This window comes from Leptonychotes weddellii, chromosome 2 (assembly GCF_054177405.1).
Source record: "Leptonychotes weddellii isolate Sample4059 chromosome 2, ASM5417740v2, whole genome shotgun sequence".
NCBI lineage: Eukaryota > Metazoa > Chordata > Mammalia > Carnivora > Phocidae > Leptonychotes > Leptonychotes weddellii.
Window position 1 is genome coordinate 86,282,112 of NC_138370.1, and position 26,642 is coordinate 86,308,753.

Consider the following 26,642-nt stretch of genomic DNA (forward strand, 5'->3'; position numbering starts at 1 on the left):
ATCCACGTCATTGCAAATGGCAAAATTTCGTGTTTTTTTGTGGGTTTTTTTGACGGCTGCATAATATTCCATTGTATATATATACCACATCTTCTTTATCCATTCATCTGTTGATGGACATCTTGGCTCTTTCCATAGTTTGGCTACTGTGGACATTGCTGCTATAAACATTGGGGTGCACAAACCCCTTCGGATCACTACATTTGTATACAATGTATTTGTATACATTATATCTACATTCGGATCACTACATTACCCAGTAAGTAATGCTAGTGGTATTTTGATAGGGATTGCATTAAATGTGTAGATGCTTTGGGCAGTATAGACATTTTCATAATATGTGTTTCCAATCCATGAACATGAAATGTCTTTCCATTTTTTGTGACATCTTCAATTTCTTTTATCAATGTTTTATAGTTTTCAGAGTATAGGTCTTTCACCTCTTTGGTTAGGTTTATTCCTAGGTATCGTATTATTTTTGGTGCAATTGTAAATGGGACTGAATCCTTAATTTCTCTTTCTGCTGCTTCATTATGTTGTATGGCATTACCCTGATATCAGAACCAGGTAAAGACACCACAAAAAAAGAGAACTAAAGGCCATTATCCCTGATGAACACAGATGCAAAAATTCTCAAGAAAATACTAGCAAACCAAATCCGACAATACCTTAAAAAAATCATTCACCACGATCAAGTGGGATTTATTCCTGGGTTGCAAGGGTGATTCAATTGCTAATTAATCAACATGATATACCACATTAATGAAAGGATAAAAACCATATGAATATTTCAATAGATGCAGAAAAAGCACCTGCCAAAATAAACAACCATTCATGAGGAAAACCCTCAACAAAGTAGGTTTAGAGGGAACATAATAAAGGCCATATATGAAAAACCCCCACAACTAATTCCCATCTAAATGGGGAAAAACTGAGAGCTTTTCCTCTACAGTCAGGAACAAGACAGGGATGTCCACTCTCACCACTGTTATTTAACATAGTACTGGAAGTCCTAGCCACAGAACAAAAAGAAATAAAGGCATCCAAATGAGCCAGGAAGAAGTAAAACTTTCACTATTTGCAGATGACATGTTACTCTATATATAGAAAACTTGAAAGATTCAACCAAAAAAACTGTTAGAACTGATAAATGAATTCAGTTAAAGTCATAGGATATAATGAACTATTATATAATAAGAAGTTTTAAAAATCATCCCAGTAAAGCCTTCACTGGTTAGTACTCATTGGGAAGGTTGCTTTGAATTTGGGAAAGAGCTTTGATAGTCATTAAGCTTGAGTTCAAATACCAGCTTTACCACTTATTTTTTTGTGGAATCTTATGGAAAAGGTACTTAAATCTCTCTGAACCTCAGTTTTCTCAAAACATGGGTAGGCTCATACCTTCCTCAAAATTAGATAAAATGTATAAAGGCTCTAGCACAACACTCAGCACAAAGAAAATGTTAACAGGTAGGCATTATAAGCATTATCATTATTATAATTATCACTGTTATAATTGGCTTAACCAAGAAATCCATAATTTCTTAGTTATCTTAACAAATAAACTAATAAGGGGGAGACTGGTATATAAATGGTTGCTGACACCATTGGTAGATTTTCAGAAGTTAGTATAGCATAGGTCAGTACATCCATCCAGATTCATATTGTCAGTTCCCTACCTAGATTTACTTACAACATGGTAGAAAGTTATCAAACTTCCTTAATTTTGCCATGAAAACCACCAACATAATACTAAGATAAGAACTGATCTGAAGCTCTTCATAACTATTAGGCATGCCCAAGCCAGTAAGCCTAATAAACTAAACTAAGATACTTTGTTTCTGTAAGATGTATTAGTAGGAGATTGCTATACATTGGTACTTAAAGTTCTTTACATTTTATTTATTTTTTTTAAAGATTTTATTTATTTGACAGAGGGAGACACAGCGAGCGAGGGAACATAAGCAGGGGGAGTGAGAGAGGGAGAAGCAGGCTTCCTGCTGAGCAGGGAGCCCAATGCGGGGCTCAGTCCCAGGACCCTGAGATCATGACCTGAGCCGAAGGCAGACGCTGAACGACTGAGCCACCCAGGTGCCCTGAGTTCTTTACATTTTAATGTTAACTGTGTATTAGCTGTTCAAATTAATAGTAGCTTGGGCTCCTCAGAGTCCTCAAGGAATGACTTATTTTGAATAGCTAAAATTTCCAGATAAGAATATTTTTATGTCTCAGATTTTTTTTAAAAATTTTTTTTAAAAAATCAAAAACCTCCTAAAACAAATATAATACATTATAAGATTGTGTTCGCAGATACAGAAATGTTTGGATCAAGAAACACTAATTAGAAGAAAATCTCTACTTGTTTGATTTCTTGGATCTATACCAACAGAAGTTCTCTTCATCTGTTTTTCTCTGCTCTCTTTTGCCTTCTAAATGAACTTACTTTTTTTTTTTTTTTTTTGCATGGAGGGGGATGGATACTGATTCAGGATCTTCATTTGTATGCTCTAAGTATAGCTATAGACATCTAGGATTTGGAACCCAAAGACTTGGGTGCTTGCTTACTTGAGAAAAAACTTGATTAAAATAAGCTGGACTACAATAAAATAAGTCTTACTGAATAGCCTTCTGGGTAGAGGGTAACTTGGTGACCCTTCTACAAAATTAATTAGTATACCAAGGCAGGCAAGAATCTTTTTCAAAATGTCTCCTCACTGACTTAAAAATATGATCTTCATGGGGCGCCTGGGTGGCTCAGACGGTTAAGCGTCTGCCTTCGGCTCAGGTCATGATCCCAGAGTCCTGGGATCGAGTCCCGCATCGGGCTCCCTGCTCCTTGGGAGCCTGCTTCTCCCTCTGCTTCTCTTGCTCTCTCTCTCTCTCTGTCTCTCATGAATAAATAAATAAAATCTTAAAAAAAAAAAAAAATATGATCTTCATTATTGTTGCTATCCTTTGTTATCATTTGATTACATTGCTATCAGGTACATTATAAAGAGTATTTATCATCCTGTATCCTTAGCACAACTGACAAAGTTTGGTGAGTCCAGCCCCACTTTCAGAGTTAGTGTGTATAAAAACTATTGAATTTTTTTGAAAAAAGTATCACTTAGCACTTCATTTAATTCTTTTTAGAGCTCTTTGACAGGTGAATATATTCCAAAGCTTACAAATGCTTCTCTATAATGAAGATAATGGTGCTTCTGTGAACATTAGACAGGTGAGAAAAATTCTGAAAGATAGTCTCAGTGTTTAATTTTAAAAGAAAATTGGTTCACAAAAGACACTAAAACATAGTGAAGACAGACTCCGCTAACAACCAGCTAAGTGAACCTAATTTCTAGTTTCTCTAAGCCTTCATTCCCTTATTCAAAAAATAAATGTCTGGGTACTTCTTTGCTAGGCACTATGCTAGACATCTGAGATAAGAGCATGAAGATATTATTGTTCCCTTGAGGACTTTGTAATTACTGGCATGTATGAATAAGGGAGTCAAATTAGAAAATATATAGAGTGATAGATAGATCCTCTAGTTTTAAAATTCTGCATTCTGTGTTGGTATTGTGTAGCCCCAAGAAAATTTATTTAATTCATTATTTTTTAAAAAAATATTCATATTCAAAAACTTATTACTGACACCTCCAACTGGCACTTCTAAACAGAAAGAAGTGAAACTCCTACTTGTCCAATTTGCTATTTGTTATAAGAGGAAATGGTGGCTGTATTTAATGTTGATGATTAGGTGAAGGAAATTCTTTGGATTCCCATTACCCATGCTTCCTTTGCCCTTTATTTTCACAGATCATTGAGAGTTAGCTGGAGAATAGCATAGTGAAAATGTTTTATGGGCTGAGAAATATTCTTGGCTGACTTTCAAAGCTGTAGTAGGAAACAAAACCATAAAACTGACATCCTAGGAAATCAAAACCAACTCCAAGAAAAAGTTTAAAAACAAATGTGTAATCACTAACATAATGAAATGATTTTATAAAACTTTATTATCTGCTACAGATAGGCAACACAACAATGGAAAAAAGATGTTCAGCTGTAGAAAATATTGAAGCTAGGCTTTCCTAAAACATTAATTCTCTTTTCCCTTCAGAAGTCAAGCCCCTTTTCCAAATTATTCCTATTCAAAAGTCTTACAGTGCCATGGACCGAAGGGATGTTTATGATATCTTAAAATGGGTCAGTAAACTATAGCCACAGGCTAAATGTGGCCAGCCAACTGTTTTCTTACTTGATTACATATTCTCCATGGCTGCTTTTGCACTACAGCAGCAGAGATGAAGAAGTGCAATAGAGACCATGGACCAAAAAGACGAAAATACTTACTAACTGGCCTGTTACAGAAAAGGTGTGCCAACCACTAGCCTAAGAAAATCTCACTGCCGTGATGGCAGTGATTAAACAGATTTTATTCTTCAATACTAAAATTTTCACAAAAATGATACATACATCTCCTTTTCAACTCCTTCAATAAAATAAAATGCCCCATCATTTGCCCCTTGACATGATTTCTAAATTACAGACCAGCGTCTCATCTATCCAAGTTAAATTTTTTCCAGTATACATTTTTAAATGTCATGGAGTTCTAAATGGTAGGCATCTGACTTTCTTTTTTTTTTTTTTTTTAATTTATTTATTTGACAGAGAGATAGCACAAGTAGGCAGAGCGACAGGCAGAGGGAAAGGGAGAAGCAGGCTCTCTGCTGAGCAGGGAGCCCGACGCGGGGCTCGATCCCAGGACCCTGGGATCATGACCTGAAGCCGAGGCAGACGCTTCACCGACTGAGCCACCCAGGCGCCCCCATCTGACTTTGTTTCTTAAAACTACCTCCCACACCCCCATAGTCAGTATTCATGCTTGGAAGAGACCTAAGAAAGGCCTACAGAAGGCTAGCCAAACACACACTACTCTGAACACAAGCATTACCTATGGTAATTTTCTTAGTGCGTGTGAAATACAAGCAAGCTTTCATTTCAAAGACAAGACAGCCATAATGAGACCTATGTGTCCTACAACAACAAAAAATAATTCCCAATTTCCAATAAAGTGCTGCAACAGACCATCTCTCTAAGAAAAGTTGTACCTTTAATCTGTGGTATAGTATTCAGCCACAGTGCATAGACAAAACACAAAACAAAAAATAGTCATAGAACTCTGCTATACTTTATGGAACCATTATAATGAAAAATGTTATACGTTATCTTCTTTTGCTCTCTTTTCCCCAGCACTTGTTTAATATTAAGAGTTTACAAATGTGAAAACTGTTATATCTGAGGCAATTAAGTATAAATTAGGAAAATCTGCATATCAGGAACTAGGCATTTAATTTAGGAACTTGAAATACCGATTTACAAAAGAGTGGTTAAAAGTATTTAATAAGCGGTTAGAGTTTCTTAAACATAAAAACTATTCTTTAAATATTTAGATACATGAGAATTTTTACTACAACATAAACACGCTTTTTCTATTTCAAATCCTGATAGCATAAGAGGCAACAGTAGTACAGTTCAAAGAGCACTGAATCAGAAGACATGAATTCTAGTCTTGTCCAGGCCACAAAGGAATTATGTGCCACTTGTCTTAAAATCTAGGTGCTTCTGTTGCCTAGAAGAACAAAAGTTGCACTATATGACTTCTAAGAACTTTTTCAGCTATAAAATTTTATGATTTTATGAAATTTTTAAAACTACCACAAATATCACATTAGAAAAATGTATAACCCTCCTTGAAAGTGTCGTTTAGAGAAATGATAGCCACAAAAATTTCTTCTACAGTGCTTAGTGTCGTGAATTCACTGAATTCACCTGAAATCTGGATATGCTGTTAGAAGAGGGTATTCCATTTCCTGATCATTATTTTAAAATTCAGAGCTCTTTTCAGAATGTTGCTAAGCCTGAAACCTTCCTTTTCAATGAAAGCTGGCTCAGAACTTCTTACTTTTTCCACAACCACTCCAAGTACCAATTGCGGACGATTAAGTGCAATAACAAGAAAGTAGTTAATATCACAGATTCTCCAACACCTCACAGAAGCTATCATTCAGTCAGCTTTTAACAGGGCACTTAATCTTTTTCATTTTTCTATATATTTAATCATCTTTTTTACATTCTGGTCATAAAACAATATCCTGAACATTTTTTATATTTAAAAGCACTGACTTTATAAAACAGAATAGATTATCTTCTTTCTCCCAAATAACAGTTACTATCTTTCTTCTATTTCTTTTTTTAAGATTTTATTTATTTGAGAGAGAGAGAGAGAATGTATGCGTGCACGTGAACCAAGCAGATTCTCTGCTGAGTGCAGAGCCCAACACGGGGCTCGATCCCATGACCCAGGAGATTGTGACCTGAGCTGAAACCAAGAGTCAGATGCTCAAAGTGACTGTGCCACCCAGGTACCCCACTTTCTTCTATTTCTAAGATACAACCTTTTTTTCATATTTTAAATTTTTGAAATCAGATGTCTCTTGGAGTTGGTGACTTCTTGGCACCGTATCACAGTTTAAGGCTACATTTTTCATCAGTAATGGTACATACAATAATGATGTGTCTTACAACTAAAGGCATCTTAGATCGATGAAACGCCATAGTGCCTGTCATCTGTAGAATATTTTTTCTAATTTCCCGAATGTTTCAGTTTCATCCACTAGAATGTAAACTCTGGTGGGACAGGGTTCATTTCTATGTCTATTACTATATTTCTATCTATATGGAAATAATTACTATTAGTAGTAGAATATCTATGCAGACATTATAAGAAACACTAAAGTTTTTTAAGCAGTTACTAAAATGCCAGGTACTGTGTCAAGCACTTTATGTGTATTTAATTCTAACAACCTAAAATTTGTTAGTACTATCATCTCCAATTTACAAATGAAGAAACAAAGGCATAGAGAGGTTAAGGAAATTAAGGAAATTGCCCTAGGTACTGTTCACTGTTTTATCCCCAACATAAAGCCTGTTGCAGACTAAGCATTCAATAAATATTTACTGAACAAGTGAATGAATGAGAAATGTAACAACAGCCCAGTTAGACAAACAGGGTCGTTACTAAAGTCACAGGGAAAATGCACAATAAATACAAGCTTGAAAGGTTAACTACTTATACCTGGAATCCTAGCATCTGTGGTATGGTAGTTGAGTCAAAAAGTGGCTCAGAGTATCTGTTCTGAGTCAAAATACCTAAATTCAAATCCCAGCTCTGCTCTTAGTGATACATGACCTTGAGCTAAGGTATTTATGCATCTATATATCTAAGCTTTCTCACCTGTAAAACGGAGATGAAAACAGGACCTATACTTTCTAAGGTTGTTGTGATGATTAGAAGTTAGAACAAAAAAAAGACCATAACATAGTGAGTGAGGTCTAAACAAAGACAGTCACATTATTTGGAAGTTAATTAAACAAACAAGATGAGCCTCTTTAGCTCCAGAGGTATCTTCCTGATTTCGAACCTCTTCTAATCCTGCTTGAGGTTTGGCATTACCAGGCAATCAATGTCAGCAAATGAGGATAATTTAGGATCCCGGGACTAGCTAGAATGTCCTAGACAGAGAAAGTTCTTCTAGGCATCTCTAGGTTAGTCAGTGGCCATTTTCTCCATCAGAGGGGACTGGGCTAAGAGACTACAGCATATGGGGACTCGCTCTATATCTCTCCACTTCTGAGGACAGGACTGCTGCTTAAGACAAGGCTGACTGATGATTTACTGCTCAGCTTGCTCTCTCCTCCTGACTATGACCCTGAAAAGGGTAAATATTTAAACTAGTTGGGAGGTGAGGCAGAGTACTGGAGCCAATTGTCAACTGTATAATATCCTACCTTGCATTAAAGCAGGGGACTTTCTGTGAGTTTCTTTACCTATAAAGCACTTAGAATAGTTTCTAGTACCTAACAAGCACTAAATGAATATTACCTAATATCATTATTAGCCCAGTATAATTTAAATCTCTTCCCTACCTCAGTGCTTTTGCAGACTAAGCATTCAATAAATATAATATAAAATATAAAAATAAATAATCCCTGATATAATATCTATTTTCCAAAGAGCTCTGCTACTTTAACAGCATTTTCAATTCTCCCAAGTCTTACAGAGATCATCAAAGCACTTCATAAAGGGAATCTTACAACATTTTCTCCAACTCACAATATGAATTCAGAACACCCATAATTTAAATGGCATTCAGAAAAAAAGTAAACAACAGGCTTATTTATTTTTCAAATCAAGAAATTTAATGGGGACAGGGAGGAGGAGAAAATAGTGGTTGTAACTGGATACTTTTATAAGCATGAAAAAATCTTTCATTCTGAAAGCACAAATATTTCTAAAACTAAGCAAACAATATATCAATGCTTTATTTACAATGTGCTTCCTGGCTGCAAACCTCAGTTTCATGGCTAACTTGAATAACTTCAAATAGTCAAAATAATTGATTTAACACACACAGGTAACAGGGACTAGAGTATATCATAATTCTCTGCTCAATTTGTTAAGCGTTTTAAGTTTAGAAATTAAAATCTTGATAAGAAGAAACAGTCTTTTTATGCACTGTCATTTTTTAACCAGTCATATGGGTTTGACCTGAATGTTATCACAGAAAACATAAAAAGAATAAACAAATTAAAGCAATAACTATTCTATAGTCCAATATTATGTAGAAATGCCTCCTAGTTTATGGAGTTCTTAATCTTTCTATGTTTTCTATTTCTTTAACAATGCATAAAATTGGTTTAGTATCTTGGGAATTTTATACTTTTGGTATCTATCAATAGCTGTTTTTTTCAATTTCTAGGAACTGTCCAATTCAAATAGCTGAAGAACAAATATATAAATGTGGAGGTTTTATATGTTTCGGTTTTTAAGTGCCAGCCATTCTAATTAGATAAACAATCACTTTCTAGGCAATGCTGGCCATCACACAATTCTAAAAAACAAAAACAGGAAAAATAAAACCCCACAAGTGAAAACAGACTATCACTCTTTGACATTCTTATGGCTATAAAAAACAATCTATGTAAGACTTAGTGCACCTAAGGTAACAGCTAAGTCTCTACTTTGGACCATTAGCATTACGTTTGTTTATCAGCCTCATTGTTGTTTTGTTGTTTTGTTTTGTTGTTTTGTTGTTTCCTTCCTTCCTCCCTCCCTTCCTTAAGTAGGCTCCACACTCAGCGTGGAGCCCAACGGGGGGACTTGAACTCATGACCCTGAGATCAAGACCAGAGCTGAGATATCAAGAGTTAGACACTTAACTGAGTCACCCTGGTGCCCCTCATTCTTGTTTTCTGAAACATCAATGAACCTGACCAAAAATTTTTCTATACAAAGGAAACACCATAGAATTTATTTGACCTTGGTTTGAATAAGACACTGAGGGAGGGAGGTATACAATACACAATATGATGAAGACTATTAGGGGAAATGATATCTGGAGGCTGCAAATCACTAGCATCTCTAAAATATTTGCAAATTCCTACTGGGCCAAATTGCCTGCAAAAATAGGATATTCCTATCAAGTGCCCTGTCTGGTTTCTCACACCATTTTATTTCAAAAGCATTTTATGAGAACTCTGCTACATATACTACCTCCCATCTGGTTCATATTTAACAGTGTATCCCACCCTGTTCCTTTTTAGGCTCCAAAAATGTCTCTGATGTCACATAAATGTGGCAGGTCACACTGCTTCAGCAAACTTCTCTGGCTTCTTTTTCTTCTCTTGTAGTTAAGGTGAACTTGAGCTATTTGTAACCTTTTGTGACACCTCACCTCAGAAGTAATAAAAGAGTCCAAGTACTTCAACTCATAAAATAAAAAGACCAGTAGGTATTTATAGGATATCAAATGGGTAGAGTGAAGAGCAGGGCAGACTACCTCCTAATAATAGTCTCCTAATGACAGTTCATAGTCTCATCTGATGAGGCAGCTCTACCTGGGAAGAAAGAGAGCACCAATGCCTCTTACAGACTTTAATACTGGGAACCTAAAAGGTGCCTTCTACCATCACTGTAATTATCATCAGCAAAACTTTTCTTTATTTTTTTTTAAGATTTTATTTATTTATTTGTCAGAGAGAGAGAGAGAGCACAAGCAGGGGGAGCAACACGCAGAGGGAGAAGAAGCAGGCTCTCCAATGAGCAGGGAGCCCGATGCAGGACTCGATCCCAGGACCCTGGGATCATGACCTGAGCCAAAGGCAGACGCTTAACCGACTGAGCCACCCAGGCATCCCAAGCAAAACTTTTCTAATCAATATATCCCATCAAGAAGGTATGACAAAGCATACAAATTAACATTCTCCACATGAAGTACTTGTAATATATAATCCTTAAAAGGACCTCTAAACATTTGTAGAAGAAAAAAACACATACTTGTAAACAGTTCAGATACACACACACATACACATACACACACACATATATACATCTGTATACATATATATATGTATATATACACACACCTGTTTAAAATGATATAATCTTTATTGCTTGAGATTCAGGAACAAAACTATTAATACTAATTTTTATTCTACTGTAACTATATTTTAGGAAACATAATCCAGAGAATACTAAAATCAGTAAAATAACACCTTTATTATAATTGGTTTTACTGTATTGTATAATTATTCTTAATGGAGTTTTATTTACATTTATCATATGTATATAACAACCCAAATGTTGACAGGCAGTACTAGGGGTCTCTGTAAATAATAAGCTATAAAAATTAACTTAAATGCCCCAAATGGATATCAGTGGTTTTAAAAAAAATGTATATGAAAGTATTATAAAGTGATAACATGAAATAGTTGGGTGTAAGAGAAAAAAACTATGTGAATTATAAAAATGCTTTATTTAGGCTAAATGTATTAATAAATAAAATTTGTGTATGAAATGCTACTTACTTTACAATGTAATTGCCAATATTTTAAATATTTCTTACCTGCCCCTTTCAACTGCTAAGGCATCAAGTTCATCAAAGAAAATAATGGAAGGGGCCACTGCTCTCGCTTTTCGGAAGATCTGGTGAAAAGAGTGCCATATTAGCTAAAGGTCAGCAAACTTCAGAAAATTCTGCAGTTGGCTTTTGTTTGAAAACTATGTTAGGAACTAAATCTATTACATGCAAGTCAACCAGCCTAATTGTGACCTTCGCCGGTAACTTCTCTAAACTTCAATTTCTACATCTAAAAAATGGAGATAATGATAAATACTTGCCTCAGAAGATTATTTTAAGAACTGAGTTAAAAAAAGAATGCAAAGCATTTAGCACAATGTAACATAGTAAGAGCTCAGTAAATGACAGCTATTATTAACGATCATAAACACGTTTAAAAAAAAAACCATAAACATGTAAAATCAATTATAGCTTAGCATATAAAATACCCATAAACCCAAAAGCCACACTCCTTGCTCATTCCTCTGAAGACTGTGCAGGAAAGTAATGGTTGATGTAAAGCCAGAACAAGAAAAATGACCAAACCTTGGAAGAGCACAGACTAATTAGACCAGAAGTCAATCAGACTATCAACAATAGGGACTGGCCAAATAGCCACAGGGGCAAAATGTGGAAACAGGCTAGAAAAAGTCAGCACAAGCAGAAAGAAATCCAAACGTGTGTTATCTGTAACCTAGGCCCCCATTTTCTGGTCACAAGGATCACTACCATAAAAATAAAGAACAGTTACCAAAACATTAATATTAATAAACATTGTCTTTTTCTTATTGGAATCAATGATAATACTGTTGTTAATATTTCCTACAATTAACACTATCTACATTTTAAAGGAAAAAAAAAGAACAAAAAGTAACTTAAGATTTTTTCTTAGATGAAAAACCAAGTATTCCAATCTCTAATACTCTTGGGTTGGCACCCAGGTATTCACAAATGGGAGACCATCCATTCCATTGCTGTTAGTGTGTTCTTGTCCTTGCTTAGCTTCTGTAAGAATACAGGGTGTCTGTGTGAGGCAGGCCAACCCCTGCCTAGGAAAGCCAAGACCTGTGGTCAAATTGCTGTAGCTACCCAACTCCAAGTGCCCTGATTTTGCATGAATTTACCAGTTGTGCAGCTTCCACAATATGAATGAGTGGCCCATCAATTAGGCACTGGCTTTAAATCTTAGAAGGGGGGATGCACTGTCTAAATCACCAGGCAAAGGTAAAATAATTAAAATAAGGAGAGTACAGTGAAATTTTCATATACTAAGGCTTATTCAATTTAAAGGACTACGTAATTTAAAAGATTTAAATCTCATTCTGAGATCAAGCAATCTCTGTAAGTACAGATGTTTTGTTTTGTTTTTTTAATGAAATGACGGCAGTTGTTAAAAATCTTCATTTGGTAAGACTGAAGGCTGGTAGTATTATGATGTTTAAACACAAAGTATTGTAGATGATCGAAACTGCATTTTTAAATAATAAAATAATGTTTGCCTGAAGAACAAATATAGCAGAATTTAGATTTGGAAATTTCAGAATCTATAACCCAAAACAAAATGGAGACCATATAGAAGGACAGAAGGATGGTTCCCCTATGCAGAGTTCCACTTCAAGGCATAATCATCTTACCTCTCTAACTGCTCTTTCAGATTCACCAACATATTTATTCATTAATTCAGGCCCCTGCATGAAAAGAAAACAACTGTTCAATGTCCTGGTAAATGCAACCACATGTATGTCTTTCGATGAAAGAGAAAATGAATACATAAAAGAAGAAAAAGAGGAAAAAAATAAAAATCTGCTCTTAACTAAATTGGCTCCTTTAGCATACTTATTTTCATTGGATGTTAGCTATGCCTCAAATATTAAAAATATTTCCAAAATATTTTGGAACATATTCCAAAAACTATACATCAATGCAAAGGAAAGGCTGTGACTAAACATAATAGTTTAACTTCTTCTTCTTCATCTATCTGTCAACGCATATTTTTACTATTTATCAGGTGTGGTGCTAGGTACTGAAGAGAGAACAGTCTAATTTGGAAGACCAACAGAGATACCATCCATGTATTCCCAGATCTAACCAGTGGCTGGTTCTGAGCAGGTCTACATGTCATTCTGGATCCTAGTCCACTAGATCAATATCCCTCTCTGACAAGAAACAAGACCTCAGGGCTATTCTTCTTATGACTCCATAATAATTCCTGAGAATGGAATGGAAGTCATGTAATCCATGATATTATCTTACAGTTCCTGAGTATTTCCTGTATAAATGCCACTCTCGAGCTCTCTGCTCTCACTTGACTTGGCCATGTAGACACTGACTATATGAATCTGCAGGGCTAAACATGCTCTTCTCAGCTGATTTAATAGAGTACAGTGAGAGAAAGTTCCCACAGCTGAGAAAGACATGTGGCATTAGAGCACAAACTTTATACCAGTGTCTGAAGGGAACAGTTGTGGTCTCAGGACAACAGGGTTTTGTTGTTTTGTTTTTATTTATTTTTTATTATTTTTTTTATTTTTGGGGGGTGGGGCAGGGGCAGAGGGAGAGGGAGAGAGAGAATCTTAAGCAGGCTCCACACCCAGTGAGTGAGCCCAACACAGGGCTCAATCTTACAACCCTGAGATCATGACCTGAGCCAAATTCAATGGATGTTTAACTGAGTGAGCCACACAGGCGCCCCTTGTTTTGTTTTCACTATCTCATGACTTTTGTGATGTGATGACTATGTGTCATGAGACAGTAGATAGGTATGCAATAAAAAAGGAAAGCCTACTGTTTTTCATACAATGTATGACACTTTAGATATTTAAGAAAGAAAAATGTTAACATTCAAAAATGTTAAATGTCAAAAAAAAAAAAAAAAAACCCTCCAGAACAAAAAAAATGTTCATCTTTGAATCAGCGATATGCAGTGTATCACTTGGAGATGAGCCACTTTTATAGGGATTCTCCCTGTTGATGGCCAGTTAGTAAAAATTTATAGAACTTTATTACTAGAAGTGCACATGTTTCACCCTTGGTACCCCTTCTAAAATACCTGGACACAAGAAGGGAAAAGAGCTTTTCTATCAGCTGAATGAAGTGCTGAGTGGCAGATATCTGAAGGGAGATTCAGACAGAGGCTGAATGAATGGACACCTTGAAGGTGACAAGAATCATTGTCATTGACACGGTGTGATGCTCTGACTGAGGGTTAGCAGTGTTGGTGGTCCTGAGATTTTGTTCTAAGGGAGTTATCTCCTCTGGCTGGAGGGGGGTTGGGAGGAACGCAGACGGGCGAGTGGACATCAGCACGGGGTAGTGGTAGCAACCACCTAACATGAGGTATCAGAGATCAAGGGGGTAAGGAGAACTTGGGCGCAGTGCGAAGGGTGGCTCAATACGAGGTGTCCCAGTCTGAGTGGAATGAGGAGGGCATTCTAGTAGGGTCTGGACAAGGTATGATATGGAGAGTTCCCATACAAGGGAGCAGAACAGCATGGAGTACTGACACAAAGCAAATGGAGGAAAGGGTCCACATGAGAAGGCAGCGCAGTGCAATATTACACCGACTGTTGTAGCCCCAGTGGGGTAAGGCAGGTATCCTCATGGAAGGGTAGGACGTGGCCAGGTGTACAGTCTGGAAGATGTCAAGGAAGAACATGGAGGGGCAGGACAGGATAAGGAAAGCATTGAGGCGACAGGGTGGCCTTGTACTCAGTATCAGAGCCCTAGTGGAGTAAGAAAAGTACACGTGGGGAAGAGCAGCCCAGCAGAGGTTGCTTAAGTCAGTGGGAGGAGGATGGTGCTACAAGAGGTGGGGAGTGGTGGGAAAGGAAGATGGTGGCATCACCCTGACAGGTGAGGAGTATGTTTGTTCTGGAAGAAAAGGGGCAGAGGCAGTAAAGGGGAATTATATTTAAAAGGACTGATCAAATAAATAATTAAGGATAATAGTAGCCAGGTTCCTCACTAGTAGAGGAGTGGTAAATATTTAAATAAAGAAACTGAGAATGAATTCTGCTGTACTGAACTGAAATTGGAATTACCAGTATAAATTCAAGATTTTCAATATATTTACATAAATAAATATAAAAATGTGTGTGCAGATATATACACCTGTGTGTGTGTACATGTGTGTATGTGTGTGTGTGTGCATGTGTGTGTGTGTGTGTGTGTGTATACACACTCATATTCCGGAGCTCTGTTCCCTGGGAGAACCTGAGAGTAGCCGTATCCCAATAATTATAAGGATACCCAGCACCCAGAGCATGGCTTTTAAAGTCTAAAAACTTGGCTTCCAAATTCTCCACCAAAAGATATCAGGGCCTCTTAAAGAAATGGCAGATTCCAAGGCTGGGATAGGCGATGTACAAAATGAGTCTGGAAATCTTACTGCCTAGACAGTAAGAAAGTGCTCAAAGACATGGAAACCTACCATTAACATTTGTTAAGAACAAGCATTTATACAGTCTCAAAGTAACTACCCATAAAGCAATATTAACTTCATGGGGATAACAGTAATTTTGCAATGGAGAAGCCTGGCAGACACCCCCATAATCAAAGTTAACATTAGTAGCAATGGGACAATTTAAAATCAAGTATCACCTGAAAGGATGCAATGAGAACACAGCATTATTTCTATGAAAAATCTGAATCTAATCATGAGTAAATATCAAAAAAAAAACAAATTGAGAGATATTTTGTACAATAACTGACCTGTAATGTTCAAAACTGTCAAGGTCATGAAAGCAAAGGAAGGAGTGAGGAACTGTTCCCAACTGAAGAAGACTTAAGAAACATGACAAACACAGCACATGATTATGGACCAGATCATTTTGTCATAAAGGACAGTATAGGGACAAGTGATAAAACTTAAGTGGTAATAATAATGTTCTTTTCTAATTTGATGGTTGTACTATGGTTATGTGACAGGATGTATTTTTTATAGATATATACACTAAAGTATTCAGGGTGATGGAGCATACAGCAGCAACTTATTCTCAAATGCTTTAAGGAAAAAAAATTATTTGTGACTACTCCTGCAAACTTTTTATAAAGTTTAGACAGTTCAAGGAAGTTGAAGAAAAAAAACACTTGATCCACAGACAGAAATATTAGAGACAAGTAAAAAAGATTTGATACACACAGACCCAGAAATAACAGAAATGATTAAATTAGCAGACAATGGTCTTAAAAACAGGTATTATAAATATAATAGCCACTATAGTGAAACAATCAATAAACTTGAAGACAGAGCAACTATTCAAACCGAAGCACAGAAACAAAAGAGACTTAATAAAAATGATGAGACTTCAGGGATTTATATAACAATATCAAAAGATTTAAAATATGTACATTAGAGATCCAGACAAAAGCATAAGGAGACAAACAAAAATACAAATTTGATAAAATCAATGAAACCACAGATCAAAAAACCTCAACAAACCCTAAAAATGATGGGAGAAAAAAACATCACAAGATCAAGTTGTTGGAGGGCGCCTGGGTGGCTCAGATGGTTAAGCGTCTGCCTTCGGCTCAGGTCATGATCCCAGGGTCCTGGGATGGAGTCCCACATCGGGCTCCCTGCTCCTTGGGAGCCTGCTTCTCCCTCTGCCTCTCTCTCTCTCTCTCTGTCTCTCATGAACAAATAAATAAAATCTTTAAAAAAAAAAAAAGATCAAGTTGTTGGAAACCAGCAATAAAGATATAATCTTCAGAGAAGTCAGAGACCATAAAGACACATTACATGTAAGCAGAAAAAAAAGAATCAGTACTGGTTTCTCATCCAAAACCATATAAGCCAGGTGACATTAGGACAAAAGCACTGCAAAAAACAACCGTCAAGCTAGAATAGCATATCCTTAAAAACTGCAAGCAAACTAAAGACTATATCAGATAAACAGAAGCTGAGGGAAAGTATCACCAACAAATCTCCACTACAAGAAATGTTAAAGGAAGTTCTAAAGCCAGAAGGGAGGGGCGCCTAGGTGGCTCAGTAGGTTAAGCCTCGGACTCTTGATTTCAGCTCAGGTTATGATCTCAGGGTTGTGAGACTGAGCCCCATGCTGGGCTCTGTGCTCGGTGTGGAGCCTGCTTAGGATTCTCTTGGGTGGAACCGCCATCTTCCAGTAATTCGCCAAAATGACCAACACAAAGGGAAAGAGGAGAGGTACCCACTATATGTTCTCTAGGCCTTTTAGAAAACATGGCGTTGTTCCTTTGGCCACATACAAGCAAATCTGTAAGGTGATATTGTGGACATCAAGGGAATGGGCACTGTTCAAAAAGGAATGCCCCACAAATGTTACCATGGCAAAACTGGAAGAGTCTATGATGTTAGCATTCTGTTGGCATTGTTGTAAACAAAGAAGTTCCGCGCAAGATTATTGCCAAGAGAATTAACGTACACATATTAAACACTCAATGAGCCGAGATAGCTTCCTGAAGCGTATGAAGGAAAATGATCAGAGAAAGAAGGAAGCCAAAGAGAAAGGTAGTTGGGTTCAACTGAAGCGCCAGCCTGCCCCACCCAGAGAAGCACACTTTGTGAGGACCAATGGAAAGGAGCCCAAACTGCTGGAACCCATTCCCTATGCATTCATGGCATGATAAATGTAAAGAAAATGAAAGACCTCAAGACTGTAAAAATGTTTCTCTTAATTGAGTAGAAGTGTGGTGTCCTTTCCCCCCAAAAAAGATTTAAAGCAAAAAAAAAAAAGATTCTCTTTCTCCCTCTCCCTCTGCCCCTCCCCCATCTCTCTCTCTCCCCTCTCTTAAAAAAAAAAAAAAAAGCCAGGAGGGAATTTGTATCAAATACAAAGAAATGAAGATTGTTGGAAATGGTAAATATGTGGCTAAATATATTTCATTAATTTCTTAAAAAGACAACTGACCATCTAAAGCAAAAGTAATAATATACTGTGGGGTTTATATATATGTAGAGATAAAGTATAGAACAAATACAGCATAAAGGAAAGTAAATTGTAAGAATCTTACAACATAAAGTAGTATGGTATTATCTGAAGGTAAACTATAAATTAAGTTTGTACTATAAACCTAGAGCAAGTATTTTTTAAAAAGTAAAACAAAGAGGTTTAGCTATTAAGAAAATAGGGGAGATAAGACAGGATACCAAAATATACTCAACTAATCCAAAAGACAGGAGGGAAAAAAAATTAAAAAAACAGATGGGAAAAACAGACAAAAATTATAGGCATTAAAAGTCTTTCAAATTATAAATATGCCTGATAAAAAGGAGACGATCTTTAATACTGTTTTTTATATACTACCTCCACAATGGGTGCAATATGATAGTATGGCAACAAGTGAATGCATTAGAACACATGGGGATTAGGGTGGAACAGTCAAGGATAAGAATAAGAAAAGAACAGGAAGAGTATCTCAATGTTCAGGCTGACAAAACCCAGCTGCACCAAGGATACTGCCTTTAGTCATGTTCACTTAAGAAGAGTTATTTGATAGCATCAACATAGAAATCCTTAAGTAATAAGAGAGAGAGTTTTATCTTTCTGCCTGATTTTTTTGATTAATCCAAGATGATACATAGTAAATTTTATATAACATTAACAAAGCTGTTTCCCTAAAAAACAAAACAAAAAACCTCTCATCTATTTCTTATGTCTGTTTTCTTCTTTTCTTTAAAAATAATCTTTTCAAAATTATTTCAGAGTAATAGATTATACATAATCTAAAAAATTAGTACTTGAGGCTAATTAGGGGCAGATATATTAAAAACATAATTATGACATATTATAAAATAACATCTAACATTTAAGGTACTTCTACATCTGTGACTGAAATCTACAAACAACCAGGAAACACATAAACCATCAGTAAGCAAACACATTTTTAAGAAAACTTGCTTGGGACAGTGCTTTTGATGACTACACTTTATAATTAGTATACCAACTGTTTATACACTGGTACCTAAACTGTCTCCAAGAAATCATGTTTACTAAATGAAATTGTTTTTAAGCTTATTTCCCCAAAAATGCTACAGAGAAATTTCATGACTCTAATCTCATCACTAATGATTTAATTATCTTAATTTCTTAAATAGTGCATCCCAAAAGAGATTTAATTTCAATGAAGACAAAGGATGAAACATTAGTTAGGCTGAAGCACAGTGTTCTCACTTTTTAAAGGATTTTGAAGAAACAGCAATGACTTAATACCAAATCAATTTTACAAGCTTTTTTTTTAACATCTTATTTATTTATTTGACAGAGACACAGCGAGAGAGGGAACACAAGCAGGGGGAGTAAGAGAGGGAGAAGCAGGCTTCCTGCCGAGCAGGGAGCCTGATGCGGGGCTCGATCCCAGGACCCTGGGATCATGACCTGAGCCGAAGGCAGACGCTTAAGACTGAGCCACCCAGGTGCCCCAAGCTTGTTTTTAAGACACATGTTAGACCATGTAATAGGAACACAAAATTTACACTTATAGCCATCAGTGAGATAAATAAACTTGAAGGCATTTTCCTGAGTACTGTGGAATTGAGAAGACAAAATATAAAGAGCCAGACAGTAAATATTTTAGACTCTATGGGCCACATATAGTTTGTGTCACATATTTCTCTTTTTTAACATCCCATTAAAAATGTAAAATTCATACTTAACTAGAGGGCTAGATTAAAACAAGCTGCAGGCTGGATTTGGCCCAAAGGCTGTGTAATTTGCTGACCCTTGATCTAGATTAATCTCACACAATTTGAAACAGTTCATTTCTGTCAACAAGATCAAAAGTCACTGAAAATATCAATGACACGATTGGTAAGTAAAAAACTTGGACTTAAAAATATTAAGAAAATTGATTAAAATATTAAGGGAAAAAAATTAATGATACCTTAAAAAGCAATGTCACCTAGTTACGTTTAAGATGTTCATGCCCAATGACAATAACTTCTAGGTATATATACCATAGAGAAACTCTTGTACGTACACCAAAGGAGACATATACAAGAATATTACAGAAGCATTGTTTGCAACCAAAAATAAATCCTAATCCTGGAATTCATTAATATAAAAATGGGTGAAATAGATGAAGAGGTATAAACTTCCAATTATAAAATAAGTAAGTCATGGAAATATAAAGTACAGCATAGGAAATATAGTCAATATTGTAGTAACACGATACGGTGACAGACGGTGACTACACTTACTGTGGTGAGCACTGAGTAATGTACAGAATTGTTGAAGCAATATGCTGTACACTTGAAACTAGTATAACATTGTATGCCAATCATACTTCAATTAAAAAAATGTAAATAAATTGTAGTGTCCTCATAAAATGGAGTTTTATACCATTAGAGTGTAAATGAATGGCTACACTAAGGAGACAGCTTGGAAGCAGGGAGACCAGCAAGAAAGCTGTTGTTACGCAGCCAAAATGCACTGCCTTACATATTTATAACCAAGAGTAAGAGAGGTCTTAATGTTTTCGTCAAATTTTTAAAGATTGTAGAACAGTTGTAATTATCCCCATTGATCATTTTTGCATGGTTTCACCTCACATGATCATTTTTAGTCCGGTACTACAGTGCAAAACAATGTCTGCTGGTTCATAATACATAAAGTCAAATAAATAAAGCAGGTGCTATTCATTTACAGTATGATAAATTACACTTTTACCCAAAGGAGACTGTGGACAAACAGTTAAGAAAGTGAACAATAAAACAAGAAACAGGGCCCACTCAATAACACAAACCTTAGATAATTAGGAAAATGGGTTTTTGTCGGGGAGGAGGTCAGAGAGGGTAGAGTGAAGAAAGGGTGAGAAATTTTTATGTAGAATGTTATTCCACTTACGGTAACTAATTAAGCAAGTGTGCCCTGATAATAATCAGACAGGAAATTGCTGGTGTCACTGTTGTGTTTAATGTAATTATCATGCCACATCTGAATTATTGTTATTGTTTTTACAGCAACTCTCTATAAATGTCAAGGGCATGACATAAAATAGTAATCCAGTGAAGACATATCTTTATATTCAGGCAATATATACAACGCATATATACTGCTTTCTAATTATCTGGCTTAACTGAAGGAAAGTAGAGAATCTGGAGAAATAATTATTGTTCTCCACAGATTATCTAAAAAAGATGACTTGAACATCAGTGTTGAAAAGTACAAGATTATGATCATTTCATGATCTCTGAGAATAATATCAATACCCTGCTACTAATAACAAAAAAATTAATGTTTTAAATACATGAGGTTTAGGCAAACAGACTTGATATTTTGTTGAAATGTGAAAATATGGCACATAACCTTAACCAGTAAAGGGTCATTCCTCTACTACATAGAGGTAAGCTACAAGAAAACTGTAAATAAGAAACAATGTTTTTTTCTTCAAAAAACAAAAAGAAAAAAAAAATTGAAAATCTAAGAATTTTGCACTATAAAGAAAATATGGGTTGGAATAATTCAAGTATTACTAATAAGTCATAGCAGTAATAAAAAGACTTCTGTAGGAGGGGCACCTGGGTGGCTCAGTCAGTTAAGCAGCTACCTTTGGCTCAGGTCATGATCCCAGGGTCCTGGGCTCCCGGCTCAGCGGGGAGTCTCCTTCTCCCTCCAGACGTGTAATCACGCTCTCTAATAAATAAATAAGAAATCTTAAAAAAAAAAAAAAAAAAAGACTTCCATAGGATCCCTACAGAACATATGATTTTGCAGAGACCAACATGCTGATAAATCTTACCTAGATGACTGGCCTGCAAAATGCGTCCCAGTAGCTACACTGATATGTTACATGGGTCCAGAATTCTATAAGAAGTCAAGGCAATATCATAACCAAGGAAGGTCTATTTTGAGCTTAAAGTTAAAATAGCTAAAAATCACTGTATGCTGGTACAAAGAGTTGCAAAAGATTAAATTCGGTTTCAAAGACATATATTACATTTTATTCTAACAGAAAACTTAAGGAGTTATAAGCTATTATGCTATACTTTTTTATTTCATTTGAGGCCCAATATATATCCAATTCTTAAAAACAGAAAAAAGCAGCAACTACTGTCAACTAATTTCATGAAATCTTGCTAAATGTTTCATATGTATTATCCTCCACTGCTTACACCAGTCCTCTGAGATGGATATTCTTATCATAACTTTACAGAAAAAAAATATGAAGTGAAAGAAGTTTAAGTAATTTGCACAAAGTCACACAGCTTAATAAATGCAGAGTGGGCATATAAGTATCTTAAGCATCACACCTCACAGTTAGAGGAAATGCCCTAGAAGTTTAGCAATCAAAAGAAACAAAGGATAAGCAATAGATTAGAATATAAGCACTATGTTTAGCATACTCAAAATGTTGTTAGTGCAAGGGCTTTAGGAGTCATTTAGTCTAACCTACTTCATTTAAAACCGGAGGAAAACAAAGTACAAAGAAGTTGAATGAAATGCCAAAACCCCCAGAAAAGTTAAATGGCAGAAAATAATGATAAAAATGCAGGATTTTGGTTCACAGACAACTACTCTTTCTAAAAACTATGATGTCTTCTATTTGCTCCAAGCCCTTCTAAAAATAAAAAAAGTTTAAAAAAAAGGAAATGTGCCCTTAAGATTTTTACATGGTGGGGCACCTGGCTGGCTCAGTCGGTTAAGCATCTGCCTTTGCCTCAGGTCATATCCCAGGGTTCTGGGATCAAGCCCTCCATCAGGCTCCCTGCTCAGTGGGGAGAGCCAGCTTCACCCTCCTTTCTGCCTCTGCCTGCCATTCCCCCTGCTTGTGTGCGCTCTGTCAAATAAATAAATAAAATCTTTAAAAAAAAAAAAAGATTTTACATGGTACCAGCAATTCAAATTCAAGGGTATTTGCGGGAGCAGAACAAGTGGTAAATGCAAAGTGTAATTGTCAATAAATAGCTGCTAACATGGGTTAATTTGAAAATAAGAATTTTATTGATTTCCATTATAAACGAGACCATTTACATCAAAATATGAGTGCCACATTTGCTGATAGGTTTTTTAAGTCTTTAAAAAAGTAATATATAAATCCAGAGAATAGGGGTGATGGGACTAGATAAGGTTATTTCTTTTCCAATTTTAGTTACCAAATAACTGTGGTATATTAGTCCTGCCACATTTCACCTGCCCAGATAATGTGCTTCACTCATAAAGGTAATTAAGAAATACTAGAAAAACAAATTAAGTACCATAAGTAGGCTTATTCTGGAGTAATGTTATTTCTCATGTTTCCACGGTTAAGATTTCAAGTGTTCAAGTTTACAAAACAAAAATAACATAAATTCACATAAAGATTTGTCCAGCTGTGCTATTAATCCAGTGAGAACTAAATTTGACTTATCTTTTATTGTTTCATGATTTTATATCCTATCAGTCACAAACTCAAGTATAATATTTACACCTCAAAAAAACTGCCTTGCAATTTTGCCCCTTTAATCACTACTGGGTTTTTTCCTGTCTTCCCAAGGGCTTTTTAAATGTGCCTAACACCTGCCTGTTGCTTTTGGCCATTACAATTCAAACCAAGTTTTTATAAGTTCTAAAATGTCTAGGGAAGGCAAGTTAACCTAAGTGTTAACTATGGTTAAATGTTATGGAATATACTCATAAAAACCCAAACTCACATGAGATAGAATTACATATATATAATATGAGTAAAAGATCTTGAAAATTAATAAAAAGTACGGCATCAGCACATACAGAAGGCCATTTTGGGAAAGTACATCAAAAGGTTTGAAAACAGGTATTAAGTACTAGGCAAGAAATGCCTTGGGCAAGTAAAAACCCTAAAAAGCGAGAAGGGCTAGCAGAGAAGGGAACAGAATTCAAGCTGTTCCTCTCAAAAAAAGTACAACACAAACCTTCCCCACAATTTGTTAATTCAGGAAACAAAAACGATACATTTCAGAATCTGCACAGCAGTACCATGTTGACTACAATTCAGCTAGCTATAAAGTATGAATGTAGACATGCCTCCAGAAACCCCTTACATTACTACTGACCACTCTAGTCACTCTCCAACTCCTTTATTGACTAATGCAGAATTGCAAACACTGGGTTTCAGCTTCCACGCTTTCATCACTAGAAATGACCATTCTCTTGAGCTACAAACCCATACTAAAAATGGCCTTTTGGATATTACCTGCCATGTTGTTCCACAGGCATTTCAAACTCCACATGTGTAAATCCCAGTCTGGTATCTGCTTTCCCACCTCTAATCTGCCTCTCTTCCTCACGTGCTAACTCTTCCAAAAGGGAATTTCCATCTACCAGTCACTGAAAGTGAAAATTTTAATCACCTTTGACGTCTCTCTTTCTCATTTCTCACAAACATTTAATCATCAAGATTCTAAATATTACCCATTTCATTATATCTCTTGTTTAGTCAAATGTCTCTCTCACTAAACTATGAGTTGATAGACAGCACGGAGCCCATCTAATGCATCTTTGTTTACCATGTACAGAAATGAGAGAACACAGAACACATAGAAGGAGCTTAATAATCTGAGTTACACAACTGTCGCAATTGTAAAACATTTACAAATAGTTTTTAAAGCATTACAGACATGAAACTGTAACATTTCAACTTTAATTAAATTTTATTCAAGAGATTTAAAAGAAGGAAAAAATGACTAATCTCTCTTAGCTGGAATCCATGAATAAAAAGTTAAATCAATCCAACTTTAAAATTTTCTGTTATTAAGTAAACTTCTTAGAAGTCTGAAAGCATTCTTCTCTTTTTAAATCTAGGTCTTCTAAGATTCCAAATGCTATAGGTTTTGTTATTATAGTTCATATTATCATTTTTTGCTTTTAGCCAAATATTATATAGTATTTTCATGTCAAGGGATCTTTTTTATATAGCAGTTTTATTGACTGATACAAGCCCAACTCAAAAAAAAATTAACATGAAGTTTTAACATATGATGTTTCAACTTTAACATGTCAGCTTATATAGTGTAAAAATCATGCCAAAGTTAAGTAAATCCAACCTAACTTCTACATAATTTTGTGATACTGACAATTGCACATCATTCTATTTGTCCTAATAATCAATTACCGTTTTTCCCTAAGAGCCATTCAAACAGTGATAAAACTAAGTATATATTTAATAATGATGCTAATAACTGCCAATTTAAGCATATGGGGCATATAAGACAACAGTATTTGGAGAAGCCAAGGGAATTATTAAAGTTAAAAAAAAAAAAAAAGCCCTAAAGGAAATTAAACGGAAACTCAAAAGATTTCAGACTCTAGATGAGCCCAAATGGCAATGGACCTATAGAAGGAGAATAATGAGTTAGGGTCCACAAAAGGCATGAATCTGGACATAGTTCCTGGTGAGACTAAATTAGAAGCTATATCCAAGGTGAAAGAAAAAATAACCAAAACACTAAAAGAAAGTATTCTTTATAATGGTGGGGTCTGGGGCCAGAACCAACACACTCCTTCCTTTATAGGCTTCAACTGAGAACTGCAGTGAAATAGGCAAGCTCAGGGAAGCCCCAAACCCAGATGCCCCAGCCAATTTCCTCTCAGGGCTTTCTTTTCCCAGGAACTTTCCATTATCACCATGAACAGCAGGATGATGAATAGGAAAGAAGGTCTCCCCTAAAGCCCTCACCCAAGGAATTGGCAATCTCCCCATGGCTTTTCTCCTTCCATACATTCCACTCTTCCTGTAGTGCAGTACGGAGTTATGAGCCAGGCTTTTTAACTTCAGTTACATTCATTAAATGTCTGAACTATGTCTGGATCTGTGATACTGACCTTTAAACTCTTTTATTTAATTAACAGACCTTTTCTGGTAAAGTTTAACATTTACAGAAGAATTAAGGTAGTACTGAGTTCCTATATACACCACCCCTAAACTCCCACTGCACACTTAGTTTCCCTTATTATCATATATTAGTACAGTACATTTGTTATAATCAACTAATAATAATGTATCAATATTGATTCATTAAAATCCATACTTTACTCAGATTAGTTTTTATCTAATGTCCTTTTTCTGTTCCAGAATCTCATCCAGAAAACCACAATAACATTATTTAGCTGTCAGGTCTTCTTGGGCTCCTCTTTGCTGTGAGTTTCTCAGACTTCCCCTGTTTTTGATGGCCTTGACAGGTTCAGGAGTACTGGTCAGATATTTTATAGAATGCCTTTCAATTTGTTTTTGCCTGATGTTTTTCTCATGGTCAGACAGAGATTATAACTCTTATGGAGGAAGACCCCAGAAATAAAGTGCCATTCTTGTCACATCATACAAGGGTACACACTATCAACATGACTAATCACTGAAGATGTTAACCTTGATCACCTGGCTGAGGTAGTGTTTGCCAGGTTTCTACACTGTCAAGTAAGTCTTCCCCTTTTCACACTGAACTCTTTGACGGGAAGTCATAACTATACACAGGCTGCACTTAAAGAATTGAGTAGTTACGCCTTCCAAAACTTTTTCACTTACTTCTTAATATACTAATCCTCTCAAAGAGCTTATACAGATTAAAACAAAACAAAACAAAACAAACTGAGACCAAGAGAACTTCTTTAAGGCTACAGAGCTAAAAAGTGCAAGGGTTAGGAATCAAACCAAAGCTATCTGAATCCTGGCTTAGTACTCTTTTCATTGTAACATGATTTCAAGACCACAAATTATATAGTAATAGGTAAATTTCAAGCTCCACCTTATTCAACCACTAGTCTCCTTCCATAT

The 26,642-nt window shown here is 35.8% G+C and overlaps 1 protein-coding gene across 4 annotated transcripts in view; it reads right to left on the minus strand.

Annotated features, from left to right (window-relative positions):
- AFG2A (AAA ATPase AFG2A) overlaps positions 1-26,642 on the minus strand; it is a 334,925-nt gene that overhangs the window by 234,868 nt on the left and 73,415 nt on the right. For 3 of the 4 annotated variants that reach the window (XM_081811922.1, XM_081811924.1, XM_081811925.1), the window contains exons 12-13: positions 12,578-12,631; positions 10,950-11,029 (exon numbers count right to left, since the gene is read on the minus strand). The exons of the other annotated variant lie outside the window; for it this stretch is intronic. In XM_081811922.1, the coding sequence (XP_081668048.1) occupies positions 10,950-11,029; positions 12,578-12,631 (134 nt within the window). The remainder of the gene's footprint in view (positions 1-10,949; positions 11,030-12,577; positions 12,632-26,642) is intronic. 4 annotated transcript variants of the gene reach the window in all.